The sequence below is a fragment of the Trichomycterus rosablanca genome, chromosome 5, assembly GCF_030014385.1.
Source record: "Trichomycterus rosablanca isolate fTriRos1 chromosome 5, fTriRos1.hap1, whole genome shotgun sequence".
NCBI lineage: Eukaryota > Metazoa > Chordata > Actinopteri > Siluriformes > Trichomycteridae > Trichomycterus > Trichomycterus rosablanca.
This window is the reverse complement of record NC_085992.1, coordinates 2,006,468-2,023,310: the sequence shown is the minus strand read 5'-3', so window position 1 is coordinate 2,023,310 and position 16,843 is coordinate 2,006,468. Positions and strand designations below refer to the sequence as shown.

General features: G+C 41.0%; 1 protein-coding gene across 15 annotated transcripts in view; it reads left to right on the top strand.

Annotated features, from left to right (window-relative positions):
• Nucleotides 1-16,843, top strand: part of tenm3 (teneurin transmembrane protein 3) — an 861,875-nt gene that overhangs the window by 723,950 nt on the left and 121,082 nt on the right. For all 15 annotated transcript variants that reach the window (XM_062995505.1, XM_062995517.1, XM_062995516.1 and 12 more), the window contains 2 exons: nt 9,118-9,332; nt 14,602-14,812. In XM_062995505.1, the coding sequence (XP_062851575.1) occupies nt 9,118-9,332; nt 14,602-14,812 (426 nt within the window). The remainder of the gene's footprint in view (nt 1-9,117; nt 9,333-14,601; nt 14,813-16,843) is intronic.

Below are 16,843 nucleotides of genomic sequence, written 5' to 3'. Positions count from 1 at the left end.
GGATCTATTAGATGTGGATCTGATGGTGCGTGTCAGGGTGAGGGATCTATTAGATGTGGATCTGATGGTGAGGGTGAGGGATCTATTAGATGTGTATCTGATGGTGCATGTGAGGGGTCTATTAGATGTGGATCTGATGGTGCGTGTGAGGGGTCTATTAGATGTGGATCTGATGGTGCATGTGAGGGTGAGGGATCTATTAGATGTGGATCTGATGGTGCGTGTGAGGGTGAGGGATCTATTAGATGTGGATCTGTTGGTGCGTGTGAGGGTGAGGGATCTATTAGATGTGGATCTGATGGTGCGTGTGAAGGGTCTATTAGATGTGGATCTGAGGGGTCTATTAGATGTGGATCTGATGGTGCATGTGAGGGTGAGGGATCTATTAGATGTGGATCTGATGGTGCATGTGAGGGTGAGGGATCTATTAGATGTTGATCTGATGGTGCGTGTTAGGGTGAGGAATCTATTAGATGTGGATCTGTTGGTGCGTGTGAGGGTGAGGGATCTATTAGATGTGGATCTGATGGTGCGTGTGAGGGGTCTATTAGATGTGGATCTGATGGTGCGTGTGAGGGTGAGGGATCTATTAGATGTGGATCTGATGGTGCGTGTGAGGGTGAGGGATCTATTAGATGTGGATCTGATGGTGCGTGTGAGGGGTCTATTAGATGTGGATCTGATGGTGCGTGTGAGGGTGAGGGATCTATTAGATGTGGATCTGATGGAGGTTCCTCGTGGTGCACCGTGACAGGCGGCGTCTGAAGCACGGATCCTACAGTGACTCTGTTTAGCTGTGAATGATTTAGGACGCAACCTTTAAGGGCCCGAACGCGTCCCGGCTGCCCCATTCCTTCTCCTACTGACATTATTGCTGAGGTAATGAACACACACACACACACACACACACACACACACACACACCACACACACACACACACACACACACACACACACACACACACAGCACGAAAATGACTCACAAAGTCATAAAGCCGCAGTAATGTTTCCTTCGACACACTCCACACCCGAGGAGCCGAGGGAGACACACTGAGAAAACGTATCACCCCGTCTCACTAATGTCTCGCCGAGACGGAGAGAGAGAGAGATAACGTGAGAGAGAGAGAGAGAGAGAGAGAGAGAGAGAGGGAGAGCGCGAATGAGAGAGAAACACGAGAGAGAGAAAAGTTCACTACACATAAACACTGCACCTTCCGTACCACAAACCCAGACTTTGGGCTTCTACACACTGGCTACTGGTTCCAGAACCAAGAACTTCAGTTCCAGGACCAGTGGTTCCAGTTACACTAGGCTGCTGTGTAATGACACACCAGTCACATTTATCATCACTAATAACAATTCCAGTTGTTTCCCAGTTTGGTGAAAAATGAAGTGGAACCAGTTCTAGTTCTGTTAGTTCATTCAGTTATTATTAGTAGTAATATTGTTTTTTATGATTATTATTATTATTAGTGGTAGTAGTTGTAATATTAGTAATCATAGTATAAGTAGTATTAGTAGTAATATTGTTATTATGATTATTATTAGTAGTAGTAGAACTAGTATGAGTGGTGATATACAGTATAATAGTAGTAGAACTAGTATAAGTGGTGGTATATAATAGTAATAGTAGTGTTAGTAGTAATTATAATATAATAAGCTTTACTGAACCGATCCGACTGAACCGAACCAAACTCAACTGAATCAAATTGAACTGAACCAAACTGATTTTAACTGAACTGAATCGAATTGAACCAAATTGAACGGAACTAAATTGAACCAAACTGAACTGAACCGATCCAATCCAAACTGAACCAACTGAATCAAACCAAACTGAACTTAAGTGAACCAACCTGAACTAAACTGAACTGAACCAACTTGAATCAAACCGAATTAAACTGAACTGAACTGCAGTAAACTGAAGTGAATTGAATTGAGCTGAATTGAGTTGAATTAAGTTGAGCTGAATTGAATTAGCTGAATTGAGCTGAATTGAATTGAGCTGAATTGAATTGAGCTGAATTGAGCTGAATTGAATTGAGCTGAATTGAGTTGAATTAAGTTGAGCTGAATTGAATTGAATTGAGCTGAATTGAGCTGAATTGAGTTGAATTGAATTGAGCTGAATTGAGTTGAATTGAATTGAGTTGAATTAAGTTGAGCTGAATTGAATTGAATTGAGCTGAATTGAGCTGAATTGAGTTGAATTGAATTGAGCTGAATTGAGTTGAATTGAATTGAGTTGAATTAAGTTGAGCTGAATTGAATTGAATTGAGCTGAATTGAGTTGAATTGAATTGAGCTGAATTGAGTTGAATTGAATTGAGCTGAATTGAGCTGAATTAAGTTGAGCTGAATTGAATTGAATTGAGCTGAATTGAGTTGAATTGAATTAAGCTGAATTGAGTTGAATTGAATTTAGCTGAATTTAGCTGAATTGAGTTGAATTGAATTGAGCTGAATTGAGTTGAATTGAATTGAGTTGAATTGAGCTGCAGTGAATTACGTTGAATTGAGTTGAGCTGAATTAAGTTGAATTGAATTGAATAGAGTTGAATTGAGGGGCTGTTGGTGTTGCTAATGTGGTTATCATGTCATGTTAGCCTGTGTTTGCTTAGCATTTAGCCTCACGCTGTGCGGTCGTTAGCGAGAGCATGAGAAAGAACTTCTGCTGCACCTTCACACACACACACACACACACACACACTTATACACACTCACACACACACACACACTTATACACACTCACACACACACCGTCTTACTTAGACACAAACACTCTCCCCTACTCTGTCCTACACACTCATACACACACACTCTCCCACACTGTCATACACACACACTCTCTCATAGTCATACACACACACGCATTCTCTCACACTGCCAAACACACACACTCTCTCATAGTCATACACACACACATTCTCTCACACTGCCAAACACACACACTCGCATTCTCTCTTACACACACATACACACACACGCATTCTCTCACACTGTCATACACACACACTCTCTCATAGTCATACACACACACGCATTCTCTCACACTGTCATACACACACACTCTCTCATAGTCATACACACACACGCATTCTCTCACACTGCCAAACACACACACTCGCATTCTCTCTTACACACACATACACACATACACTCACTCTCTCTCATACATACACACACTCATTCTCTCACACTGTCATACACCCACGTATACACACACTCTCCCACACTGTCATACACACTCATACACACACTCTCTCTCATAGTCATACACACACACTAGTATTCTCTCACAGTCATACACCCACTTATACACACACACTCTCCCACACTGTCATACACACACACACATTAGCATTCTCTCACACTGTCATACACACTTACACCCACTTATACACACACCGTCTTACATAGACCCACACACTCTCCCACACTGTCCTGCACACTCTCACTCTCTTCTTCCTCCGTGACACACTCTCTTCTGCTCTCACACACGCACACACTCTTATTCACTCTCGACCTCACACACACACACTCTTTTAATCACACACTCACACTCTTATTCACTCTCGACCTCACACACACACACTCTTTTAATCACACACTCACACTCTTATTCACTCTCGACCTCACACACACACATTCTTATTCATACACACACTATTATTCACTCTCAATCAACCTCTTACACACATTCGCTCCTACACTTTCACTTGCTCTCTCTCTCTCTCTCTTCTCTTTTCACACAACTACAGTTTCTTACACACACACACACACACACACACACACACACACACACACACACACACACACTTCTTACAGTCTCTCTCACACACTCTAGTTTTCTATCATCTGTCACTACTCCATTTATATAATATCTTATTAATATAACACACACACACACACACACACTCAGTGTTTTGGCAGTGAGCAGAACCTGTGTGGCTGAACAGATGCTTCACACACGGTGAGAGATGAGGAGTAAGGTGAGGACGAAGGAAGGGAAACAGCTTCAGAATGAATCGGAACACCAACAGAGCCGTACAAACGCTGTCGTCTTTTACCTGAACGGGCACAAATTCCCATACGCATACACACGTCAAAGTCTCATGAGAAGCTTCTCAGAGGAGCTGAACAGATCACACAGAGGTCGCTGAAATGAAATGACCAACCAGCTCATGGTCAGGCGTCCAGATACTTTTGGCTCTGTAGTGTGTGTGTGTGGGTAGTCTGGTGCCCATCGAGGGAGCCGCCATGTGTCTCTTCGGCTGGCAGCTTGACCAAACATACAAGTTTGTCTCAGATGACGTGACTCAGACCTGCTTGGAGAACTGGGGAGGAACTGGGATCCAGACTGGAGGAGTAATGACCCTCAGACCTCCTGAGATCTGCTCTGCTCTCTCCTCTGCTCCAAATGTGGCGCCGCGCCTCCTCCTGGCACTCGTTTCTCATCCCTCGCTCTTTCACTCCTCCAGATCAGCCTGGTGCCACAAGTTGTACTGATGCCACGTGGCCTCGTGGTACCCGGTACCTGGGGGTTTGATCCATGTCTCCAGTGTGTGTGTCTGTTTGATATATTTTACATAGTGGTATGTCCTCTTGGTGCCTCCTTCAGCCTCACAGAACATGCCAGTAGGTGAAATGGTGGCTGTCACGGGGTGGTGGCATCTCATACAGTGAGTGGGACAACACTGTTCCCATGTCAACACCGGTTCCCTCACATCTCACTCAGGAAGAGTTGAACTGTGATCATGAGTCGGCGTGTTGGTGGATCGAGTAGCTGGTGTACCGACCATGTTTCCGGTCCTCAGTATTTTTGGTTCATGTCGTGTACTTAAGCAGAGTTGTGGATGATATTTGGAGAGGATTTAATGTGTCTCACTTTTGAATAATGAATTTTTGATTAATAAAGACAGACTGATGAAAAGGACTTTTTTGGGACTCAGATATTTTGGAAATCAGATTGTTTGGGACTTGGACTTTCTGGGACTAAGACTTTTTAAGAATCAGATTGTTGGAACTTACTTTTTTTGGGACCCAGATAATTTGGGACTCAGATTTTTGGAACTCAGATTTTTTGGGACTTAGATTTTTTGGGACTTATCTTTTGGGGCGTATACTTGTTGGGACTCATTTTTAGGACTCATGCCTTTTGGAACTCAGACATGTTGGGACTCATTTTTTAGGACTTAGACTTATTGAGACTGACATTTTGGGACACAGACTTTTTGAGACTCAGGCTTTTTAGGATTCCGATTTTTAGGACTTAGACTTTTTGGGACTTAGATATTTTGAGGGACTAAGATTTATTGGGACTCAGACCTTTTAGGACTCAGAACTTTTGAGACTATTTTGTGAATCAGATTTTTAGGACTCAGACATTTTGGGGATTCAGACTTTTGGGACTCAGATTTTTCAGGACTCAGTAATTTTGGGACTGAGACTTTTTTTTAGTAATCAGCTTTTTAGTATTCAGACTTTTTGTGAATCCGATTTTCAGGGACTTAGACGTGCTGGGACTCAGATTTTTTAGGACTTAGTTTTTTGGGACTCATTTTTAGGACTCAGACTTTTAGGGACATAGACCTGTTGGGACTCAGATTTTTTGGGAATCAGCTTTTTAGTATTCAGACTATTTAAGTTTCATATTTTTTGGGACTCAGGAACTCTACGTCTGTGGCCAGCGTAGAGGTGGTGCAGGCACACACGGAATCGGAAAAGGGAATTGGAAAGGATTAAATTGATCTGATGTGTGTAAATATGAGGTGGCTGTGCATCCTGGATGGACACTGATTGAAATCAATCGATTTTTTTCATCTAGTCGGTTGTTTTTATTGTTTTAAAGGGTAATTATGTGTTTTTAAAGGTCGCGGCCCTTCGAGGGACCCGGTAATACCACTGGGACCGGGACAGTAATTGAGATCGACGCCCGTGACCCGGAGCTTCCATCAGAGCAGCGTTTCAAATCCAACACAAACAATCTGCAGTAAAAACGAGCGGCGGTTCACTGCCCGGGACCCAGGGTTGCCAGATTGGGCGGTTTATGGCGCTGCTGGGTTATCGGTTTAATCACGCTGAGCTGGAAGGAACGGAAAAACGCAAACTGGGCAGATTTTACTGGTATGAACTGGTTTTTAGGGCCCTTTTGCTGCACCGAGCTGATCGTGAGCGCCGAGTGCCAAAAGCGTCCAGATCATCTCGCTGGCGTCGCTCTACACCGGGCGATTCAGACACAGAATGTATTTATACATTACCCACAATGCACTGCAAATGCTAGACTGTATTTTTGCATTCAAATCGGCATCTGTAGTAAATATATACAGTGAAGCCCGAAATTATTCATACCCCTGGCAAATTTTGACTTAAAGTTACTTTTATTCAACCAGCAATTTTTTTTTTGACCAGAAATGACACAGGTGTCTTCCAGAAGATAATAAGACGATGTACAAGAGGCATCATTATGGAAAAAAATATTTCCCAGCTTTTATTTACATTTGAACAAAAAGTGGCATGTCCAAAATTATTCATACCCTTTGCAAACTGTCAGTCTATGGGAAAATCCAAAGTTCTATACCATTCCAAATAGTCCAAGCTGTTCTAAAGCATCCTAATTACCCTGATTCATTGCGAACAGCTGTTTTAATCAACTCAACAGGTGAAAAACAGCAACTCTCTGCAGTTGGTTTGTGGACAGTCATGGCTAAGACAAAGGAGCTCACTAAGGACCTGCGGCTGTGCATTGTGGCAGCTCACAAGTCAGGAAAGGGCTATAAGGCCATATCTAAATGTTTTCAAGTTCCAGTGGCTACAGTGCAAAGTATTATTAAAAAATACAAGACATTCCGCACTGTGGAAAATCTCAGAGGACGTGGTCGGAAGCCAAAAGTGACACCTGTGCTGGCCAGGAGGATAGTGAGAGAGGTGAAAAAGAATCCAAGGATCACCACCAAGGCCATCCTGGTGAATCTGGGCTCTGCTGGTGGCAACGTCTCAAGGCAGACAGTCCAACGGACACTGCACACTGCTGGGTTCCACGGACGCAGACCAAGGAGGACGCCACTTCTCCAGAAAAGGCACACAAAAGCTCGCTTGGCCTTTGCAAATGCTCATCTGGACAAAGAAGAAGACTTCTGGTCTTCTGTTTTATGGTCAGATGAAACAAAAATTGAATTGTTTGGCCACAATGATGTATCCTTCATTTGGCGTAAAAAAGGAGAAGCCTTCAACCCTAAGAACACCATCCCCACTGTCAAACATGGTGGTGGGAACCTAATGATTTGGGGGTGTTTTTCAGCCAATGGACCAGGGAACCTAATCACAGTAAACGGCATCATGAAAAAAGATCAATACATCAAGATTCTCAACAACAACATCAGGCAGTCTGCAGAGAAACTTGGCCTTGGGCACCAGTGGACATTTCAGCACGACAACGACCCAAAACACACAGCAAAAGTGGTGAAGAAATGGTTAGCGGACAAAAACATTAACATTTTGCAGTGGCCCAGCCAGAGTCCTGACTTGAATCCAATTGAGAATCTGTTGAGGGAGCTAAAGATCAGGGTGATGGCAAGGAGACCCTCCAACCTGAAAGAGTTGGAGCTCATCGCTAAAGATGAATGGGCAAAAATACCAGTGGAGACATGCAAAAAGCTGGTCAGCAATTATAGGAAGCGTTTGATTGCTGCAATAGCCAATAAAGGCTTTTCTATTAATTATTGAGAAGGGTATGAATAATTTTGGACATGCCACTTTTTGTTCAAATGTAAATAAAAGCTGAGAAATATTTTTTTCCATAATGATGCCTCTTGTACATCGTCTTATTATCTTCTGGGAGACGCCTGTGTCATTTCCGGTCCAAAAAAAAAATTGCTGGTTGAATAAAAGTAACTTTAAGTCAAAATTTGCCAGGGGTATGAATAATTTCGGGCTTCACTGTATATGCTATATGGTCAAAAGTATGTGGACACACATTTACATTTTCAGCATTAAGCAGACGCTTTTATCCAAAGCGACTTACAGTACTGAGATAGTATACTGTCTAAGGCTTAAGGGCCTTGCTCAAGGGCCCAACAGTGGCAAACCTGGCACAAAACTGGCTTGAACCTTTCAATTACTGGACTAGATTCTAATGATTAAATCTGTTTGTTTCTGCCACATTCAAGTAAACTATGTGCTTTTATATTGTTTGGGGCAACAGTTTGGGGAATTCCGCTTCCTCTTTCAGTATGATTGCGCCCCTAAAGATGCAGTTTGACCAGTCGTGTCCAAAGGAGCTCCAATTTTCAACCAAATTCAACACTTTAGGGAAGAATAAATTTGGATTGCTGGCCAAGGTGAAGAGAAGAAGTGTTCTGTTCTCTTCCAACATCAGTCCATCACTGAGCGGGCACAAATTCCCACATACACACCCACACACACTCCAAACTCTTTTATTAAGGCTTCACAGAGGATCACATGATGTTAAGTGTACAAAAAAAAAAGGGATTTGGGACCGGATGTCCGACAAGCTCCTGATCGAGCGTCCGAATACTTTTGCCGTGCGTTTTCCCGACTTTCCTCCGAGCTATCGGGTCGCGACCTGCTGCCGAATCGAGTTTCTGATTAAGTTGCCCCTGATTGATTTCCTCCGAAGTCTTTTTGTTCTCGGCCGTGTTTCCTCTCCGGTGTTCTCCGTCGCTTTAGCTACAGAACTAATTCCCGGAGAAAAAAGGACATTGAAGCTTTATTTAACCAACAGAAGTGGAAAGAAAAGATTCCGATGTTTCCGCTGATTAAATTCTCTGTGTTTCGTAAATATAAAGACGTTTGAGAGAGAAGAGTGTTGTTCAGAAGATCACACAGAGGTCACTTTGTTTTAGTAATTGGATCTCAGCTCTGCTACCGGTCGGCTGGGCGTCTCCTAGTGCTTGCAGTGGACAAAATCGGCCGCTAGTCTGCTGGCAGGGAAAAGACGGGACTAAAAAGGCCTCACACGCCAATCCACCTAAGTGGAAGAGGAACTGGCTATGACTAAACTGGGATAAAAAGGCAGAAACCCACACTAATTCCTCCTCTCTCTCTCTCTCTCTCTCTCTCTCTCTCTCTCTCTCTCTCTCTCTCTCTCTCTCTCTGTAGGTAAAGGCGGCGTGTACGCTCAGGAGAACAACACTATAGACACGGGCGAGGTGGACGTGGGCAGGCGGGCGGTGCAGGACGTTCCTCCCGGCATGTTCTGGCGCTCGCAGCTTTTCATCGACCAGCCGCAGTCGCTCAAATTCAACATCTCGCTGCAGAGGGACGCGCTCGTCGGGGTTTACGGACGCAAAGGACTGCCGCCGTCACACACTCAGGTAACACACACACTTACACACACATCTGAAATCTCGAGCTCTGGGGTTTGAATATTACCTCAGTGCTGCTGCGGTCACTGCCTCTGCTGGCTGGTCAAAGCTCCTGCACGACCTGAGACTGTTGATCCACATACAGCAGTGCAGTGCAGGAGCCTCCGTACGCTATATTGTTCTCTGTTAGACTCCGTCTTTGGCAGGGGAAAAGAAGCGGCGACCCCTGCACACGTGTCAGTCACTGCAGCGCTCAGTCAGTATGGGGGTCTGCAGTGATGGAGGAAGTTACTATATGGATATGGATATGACTAGATTGCTTGGAAAAATAGAAAATTCATATATAATAATAATAATAATAAATAATAATAATAAATAAATAATAATTATAATATTCAATGAATAGTAATAATAATAAAAAATAGCAATAATAATAATAATAAGAAAATAATAATAAATAAAAAATAAAACAGTAATAATAATTATTATAATTATAAAATGATAATAATAATGGATAAAATTACAAAAAAAAAAAAATAATACTTAATAATAATAATAATAATAAAATAGCAATAATAATAAAACAATAATAATACAACAATAATAATAAGAAAAAAATAATAAATAAAAATAAAACTATAATAATAATTATTATTATTATTATAATTCTAATAATAAAATGATAATAATAATTGATAAAATCACAACAAATAAAAATAAAAAACAACAATAATAATAATAAATAATAATAAAAATAATAATAAATGTAATAATAATAATAAAATAACAGTAATAATAAAAAGAATAATAATAATAAAAAAATAAATGTAATAATAATAATAGTAATAATAATTATAATAATAATCATAATAATAATAACTAACAATAATAATCATTAATAAATAGTAATAATAATAAAAATAGCAACAATAATAATAATAAATAAAACATTAAACAATAATAATTATTATAATTATAAAATGATAATAATAATGGATAAAATAACAATAATAATAATTATAACAGTTATAATAACATAATAATAATAATAATAACAATAATAATAATAACAATAATAATAACAATAATAATAATAATAATAACAATAATAATAATAATAATAATAAAAATGGATAACATTATTAGACTATTGGATTGGATTTTACATTCATTTGTACTGTTGTGATGCTAAAACCACCACGTGTTAATTCCAGTAGTTTGTACATATTGAATTCCTCCGTCCTACTGGAGTAACTTTACCCACTGGAGTTAACAGACTCGCGGCTCCGCGAGTGAAGCTAGCATGTTTCTGACTGCAGCGACATGCAGGCTAGCTGTCACGCCACCAGCAGCCCGTTAATCCACATAATTGGCAGCTAAAAGCTCCATAATGGAAGTCGATAGCAGAGACGCCCCGGTGCCGTTCGGTCCCTTCGGTTGCCACAAACGGATCAATACGTTTCTTTAAGGCTGTACAGAAGACGGCGATGGAGGGCTATCGATGCGCCAGCAGATAAAAGAAGGAGGAAAGTCGACAGGCTCCTCCGCGGGTCGAAGAGGCGCTCGCGTTCGGCTCGGCTCGTCTGTTCGACTCCAAATCGCTTCCGTCCAGAAAACAAATTTATATACACATATACATATACAGCGGTACCTTGTAACTCGACGTTCCCTAAACTCAAAATCTTTGAAACTGGACGTGTGTGTGACCGCTGCTTTGTTCAGCGTTCGGTTTGAGCAGTAAAACCTCATAAAAGTGTGAGTATGAGCTGAACCTGCATTAGTGTGGAATAAGCGTCAGATCCAGGGTTACAGCTCCACATGTATCTGTGTTTATCTGGATTCTCAACCCTGTTTCACTTTTAAACTTGTGTTACAGCTCCAGCTTCTGAGAAATGGTGAGAATCAGAATCAGCTTCTCCCAGAGTCTAAAACGCTTCTGGTTGAAAATAAAGCTTAACGTGGTTTAATGTAGTAAAAGAAGGAGACAGGAGCACTAAACTTCTCTTCATTATTACTGCTCATAAGTTCCTCCACTAATCACATTCCTCACTCGCTGTTTTACTACAGTAAGTCACGGTAAAAACACTGAAATACAATTACAAACAGTTAAACTTCAATAAAAATACAATAAAAGCTGCACTTTAGTTTTACTTCTTTATTGTTTCCTGACGCTTCCTAATGGTGGAGATGCTTGATGTTGGAATAACGTATTCCCTTCAGCACCGGCGCATTCACATGGGAAGTGACAAAACCGCTTTTGCGCCGCTGTGCCGTTATTTCCTATGAAGTGTGACGGCGGTGCACAAAACTTAACGTGAAAAAAAGCAGAAAAGCACAAAAGCGGTTTTTTTTCATTTCTAATGTGAATGCTAAAGGGAATACAGTATTCCAACATCGAGCATCTCCACCATTAAGAAGCGTCAGGAAACAATAAAGAAGTAAAACTAAAGTGCCCCTTTTATTGTATTTTTATTGATGTGTAACTGTTAGTAATTGTATTTCAGTGTGTTTATATTATATTTGTGTTATTTTCAGTGTTTAAGTGTCAAAAACAACCTCATTATTTTACATGAGACTAAAATATCTGCAGCTCCACGGGACCATGGACGCATTAACAGGTTTCACAAACATCCTTATGGGGAAAAATACCTCGAAACTCAACGTCTTTAAAACTCAACGCCTCTCCCAGAACCGACTGACGTCCAGTTTTAAGGTACCGGTACGACAGATTAGAGTCAGAAACACAGATCATGATTCCCCGTCCTGCATGTATTATTCCTCGAGAGCGTTTCGCCACCAGACACTCGAACGTCATCGAGAGCCTCTTAAATCCTTCCTGCCTCGTCTCAGAAGAATAACAGCAACGTAATTCGGCCATCGTTCGGCGTGTCGACTTTATACGCAGGAAAACAACAGCGTCGCCGTGCAGACGATCCTCCTCCAGCTCAAAACCTCCTCGTAGCAAATTAGCGTCAGTCATTTCACTGCTGGATGCCAAACATCTCCAGTGTTTGTGTTTGTGCTCCGACGTCTTTGTTCTTTTATCTCATCAAAAAGCCAAAACTGTAAAGCGATGCTCGGAGGTCAGTTTATTATTAATAATATAATTATGATCATTTCCAGAAAAGTTGGGACACTGAATGATATAAAACAAAAATAAAACAACAATCTGTGATTTGTTCATTTTCCCGATGTGATCAATAACGTCTTTTATCTTGTCTTTGTATTTTTATCTTTAAAGCTTTATTTTTTAATTTATTTATTTTGTATGAACCGTTTTGTCTTGGTCAGGGTCGCAGCTGGGCACCGATGAGCTTTTATTAATAATAATAATAATAATAATAAAAAATAATAATAACAGTAATAATAATAATAATAATAATAATAATAATAATAATAAATAATTATAATAATAATAGCAATAATAATAATAATAATAATAATAATGAATAATTATAATAGTAGCAATAATAATAATAATAATGATGATTCTACTACTACTACTACTAATAATAATAATAATAATACTGTGTATATATATATATATATATATACAGTATATACTGTATATATATATAAAATGGAATTTATACACCTGTCAGCGGTGGGTGTGGCTACAACACCTGAACTCAGTAATTAGGAGGGACGTCCACATACCTTTGACACGTACAGTATATAGCTACTAATTTTGATCCATTCAACCCTGCATATCAATCAGTGTTGCGCTGACTGATTTTTATAAAAACGTTCTGAAATGTTTGGATTTATTAGGACGGAACTGAGTCTGTAACCTTCAGCTAATCAGACGCGCTTTTTCTCATTAGCGACGCAGATGAAGCGCAAACCTACAGAAACTTCACACCAAATATGACCGGATTCAGGGTGGTGGTGTGGGGGGCGCTCTTCACGTTTAATTTACCCATAATGCACCGCTCAGAAGACGCATACACTCGATGGGCCGTTTAATAGGGTACGCAGTGTGTGTGTGTGTGTGTGTGTGTGTGTGTGTGTGTGTGTTGCGTGTGGTTTGTTTTGACGTGACATTTAATTGCGAGCGATTGCGAGTTATTAAATGCGCCTCAGGTTGCATCTTCATGTTCGTGTCGGTGACGTTTGCGCTCGCGCACCTGTCTTCATTTAAGGTGTGTGTGTGTGTGTGTGTGTGTGTGTGTGTGTGTGTGTGTTTAGGATAATTGATTTGTGTAGCATGGCGAGCGGTGTGTGTAATTGAACGCGATCGTTACCGTAATAAGCGGCTTATTATTTGTACATCGACTGACTCGGTGTGTTCGTACATATGCATTCATTTAGTGCTTTGGGGTCATTAATATGCGCATCAACCATAAAATTATGCGTCCTTTTTTATCCAAATCGACTCACAATTTTGACCGAATACATTTTGAGCAATTGAGGGTTAAGGGCCTCGCTCAGGGGCCCAACAGTGGCAACTTGGCAGTGGTGGGGCTCGAACCTGCAACCTCCTGATTACTACTCCAGAGTTGATTACTCTAATTACTTTTCCTAAGGGTTTAAATGACAAATAGCATTACTTAATAGTAGTTACTTAAGTAATAATAATAAAGTAATAATAATAATAATAATAATAAAATAATAATAATAATAAACAATAATAATAATAGTAATAATGATAATAAAAATAAATAATAATAATGATAGTAATAATAATAATAAAAAATAATAAAAATAATAATGATAATTATAATTACAATAAAATAATTATAATAATACAAATAAAATTATAATAATAAAATAATAATAACAATGTTGATAATGATATAATAATAATAACAATAATGATAATGATAATAATAATAATAATAATAATAATAATAATAATCAAATTAATAATAATAACAGAACGATAATTATAATTTTTGTAATAATATAATAATAATAATAATATAATAATAATATTGTATTAATCGTTGTTAAACAATATAATATACATTGTTAATATCTAATATTTTATATAAGAATTTATACACCAGTTAGCAGTGGGTGTGGCTAAACCTAAAAACCTGAACTCAGTAATTAGGAGGGGTGTCCACATATTTTTGACATGTACAGTATAAAGCTAGTATTTCTGATCCATTCACCCCTGCATATTAATCAAAAACCCAATCTCTAATTTAAGTGAGGTTCATGATGCCGGTCTGTACTGGTTGGACCTGCTGGAGGCCTCACTGGTTCCTTCAGGTTCCTGGAGGATCTAACTGTGATCCGGTGTGTGTGTGTGTGTGTGTGTGTGTGTGTGCAGTACGACTTCGTGGAGCTGCTGGACGGCAGTCGGCTTATCTCCAAGGAGAAGCGAGGTCTGGTGGAGGCCGAGGGGTCTCTGAGGAGGGCGCGGTCGGTCAACGTCCATGAGGCTGAGTTCATCCGCTTCCTGGACTCGGGGATCTGGCACCTGGCTTTCTACAACGACGGCAAGAACACAGAACAAGTCTCCTACAACACCATCATCATAGGTTTGGCTTTTATTATGTCATTACTGATGTTTTACTGCCCACAGTCGAGCAAGCTTTACATTATATAAGTTCATCTGATCAGTGGTGGACTTCAGTCCAGCTTCCAGGTTCCAGTTTTGGACCGGTGGCTTCTTTCTTGTAAATTCCATAGCAATTTAGAGCTGGCTTGACTGTGGGCAGCATCTTCTGGATATCTTCTGTCTGATAATAAGGTGACAGTTTAGGAGACCACTGCTCCATGTCCTGCAGCTGGGTTGTGGGTGCGTGTGAGGGTGAGGGATCTATGAGATGTTGATCTGATGGAGGTTCCTCGTAGTTCACGTATTGAACGCAGCAGATCTGATCAGCATAGTCCTGATGGACTTTCATCAGGACCAGATCTTTATGGCTGGACGACTGGTTTGAAGTATCTTCCAAACATCAAGGTGCCACCCAGAGTTAGCGGTCCATGGAGGGGCGAGCCACCAAACACCGACAGGATGCTGGGCGGCCAAGACTCGTTGATGCCAGAGGGCGTGAAGGCTGTGGCGTCTGGTACGGACCAACAGAAGATCTACTGTGGATCAAACTGCAGATGATTTTAATCCTGGTAATCCACAGTGCATCCAACCCTTCTGTGCCAGTCAGAGTGCCAATGCATCTCCACTGGGCATGCAGACAACAGAGCAATGCAAGGCGAATCCTGGTTTCTCTATGATCGTATGGACGGCCGTGGAAGATCTGCACCAGGATGCTCTTGATGTTCCACCTCATGACCTTTAGAAATTGTAGGACCTGCTGGTGGTTACGTCCTGGTACCAGATACCCCAGGAACCCCTCTGATGCCCGCATTACACGAGTTTATTATGTTTTAATGTTTTGGCTGGTGTGTGTGTGTGTGTGTTAAGGTTTGGGTGTGTGTGCATGTAAACACACTCCGGAACGCAGTTGGTTTATTTACGTTTTCATCATGAGGTCAACAAGCGTGTTTCCCCGGCGACGGCGATCGTTGGTTTGCGTTATTACCGCGATAAATCGTCTACCACGCCGATGGATCCAGTTCTGTTACTGAAGGTTTTTATGGGGTTTGGTTTTGCGCCGGGTGCTAAAATTATACTGTGTGTGTGTGTGTGCGTGTGCGCACGTGCGTGCGTGTGTGTGTGTGTATGTACAGTGTATCACAAAAGTGAGTACACCCCTCACATTTCTGCAAATATTTCATTATATCTTTTCATGGGACAACACTATAGACATGAAACTTGGATATAACTTAGAGTAGTCAGTGTACAACTTGTATAGCAGAGTAGATTTACTGTCTTCTGAAAATAACTCAACACACAGCCATTAATGTCTAAATAGCTGGCAACATAAGTGAGTACACCCCACAGTGAACATGTCCAAATTGTGCCCAAATGTGTCGTTGTCCCTCCCTGGTGTCATGTGTCAAGGTCCCAGGTGTAAATGGGGAGCAGGGCTGTTAAATTTGGTGTTTTGGGTACAATTCTCTCATACTGGCCACTGGATATTCAACATGGCACCTCATGGCAAAGAACTCTCTGAGGATGTGAGAAATAGAATTGTTGCTCTCCACAAAGATGGCCTGGGCTATAAGAAGATTGCTAACACCCTGAAACTGAGCTACAGCATGGTGGCCAAGGTCATACAGCGGTTTTCCAGGACAGGTTCCACTCGGAACAGGCTTCGCCAGGGTCGACCAAAGAAGTTGAGTCCACGTGTTCGGCATCATATCCAGAGGTTGGCTTTAAAAAATAGACTCATGAGTGCTGCCAGCATTGCTGCAGAGGTTGAAGACGTGGGAGGTCAGCCTGTCAGTGCTCAGACCATACGCCGCACACTGCATCAACTCGGTCTGCATGGTCGTCATCCCAGAAGGAAGCTGACGCACAAGAAAGCCAGCAAACAGTTTGCTGAAAACAAGCAGTCCAAGAACATGGATTACTGGAATGCCCTGTGGTCTGACGAGACCAAGATAAACTTGTTTGGCTCAGATGGTGTCCAGCATGTGTGGCGGCGCCCTGGTGAGAAGTACCA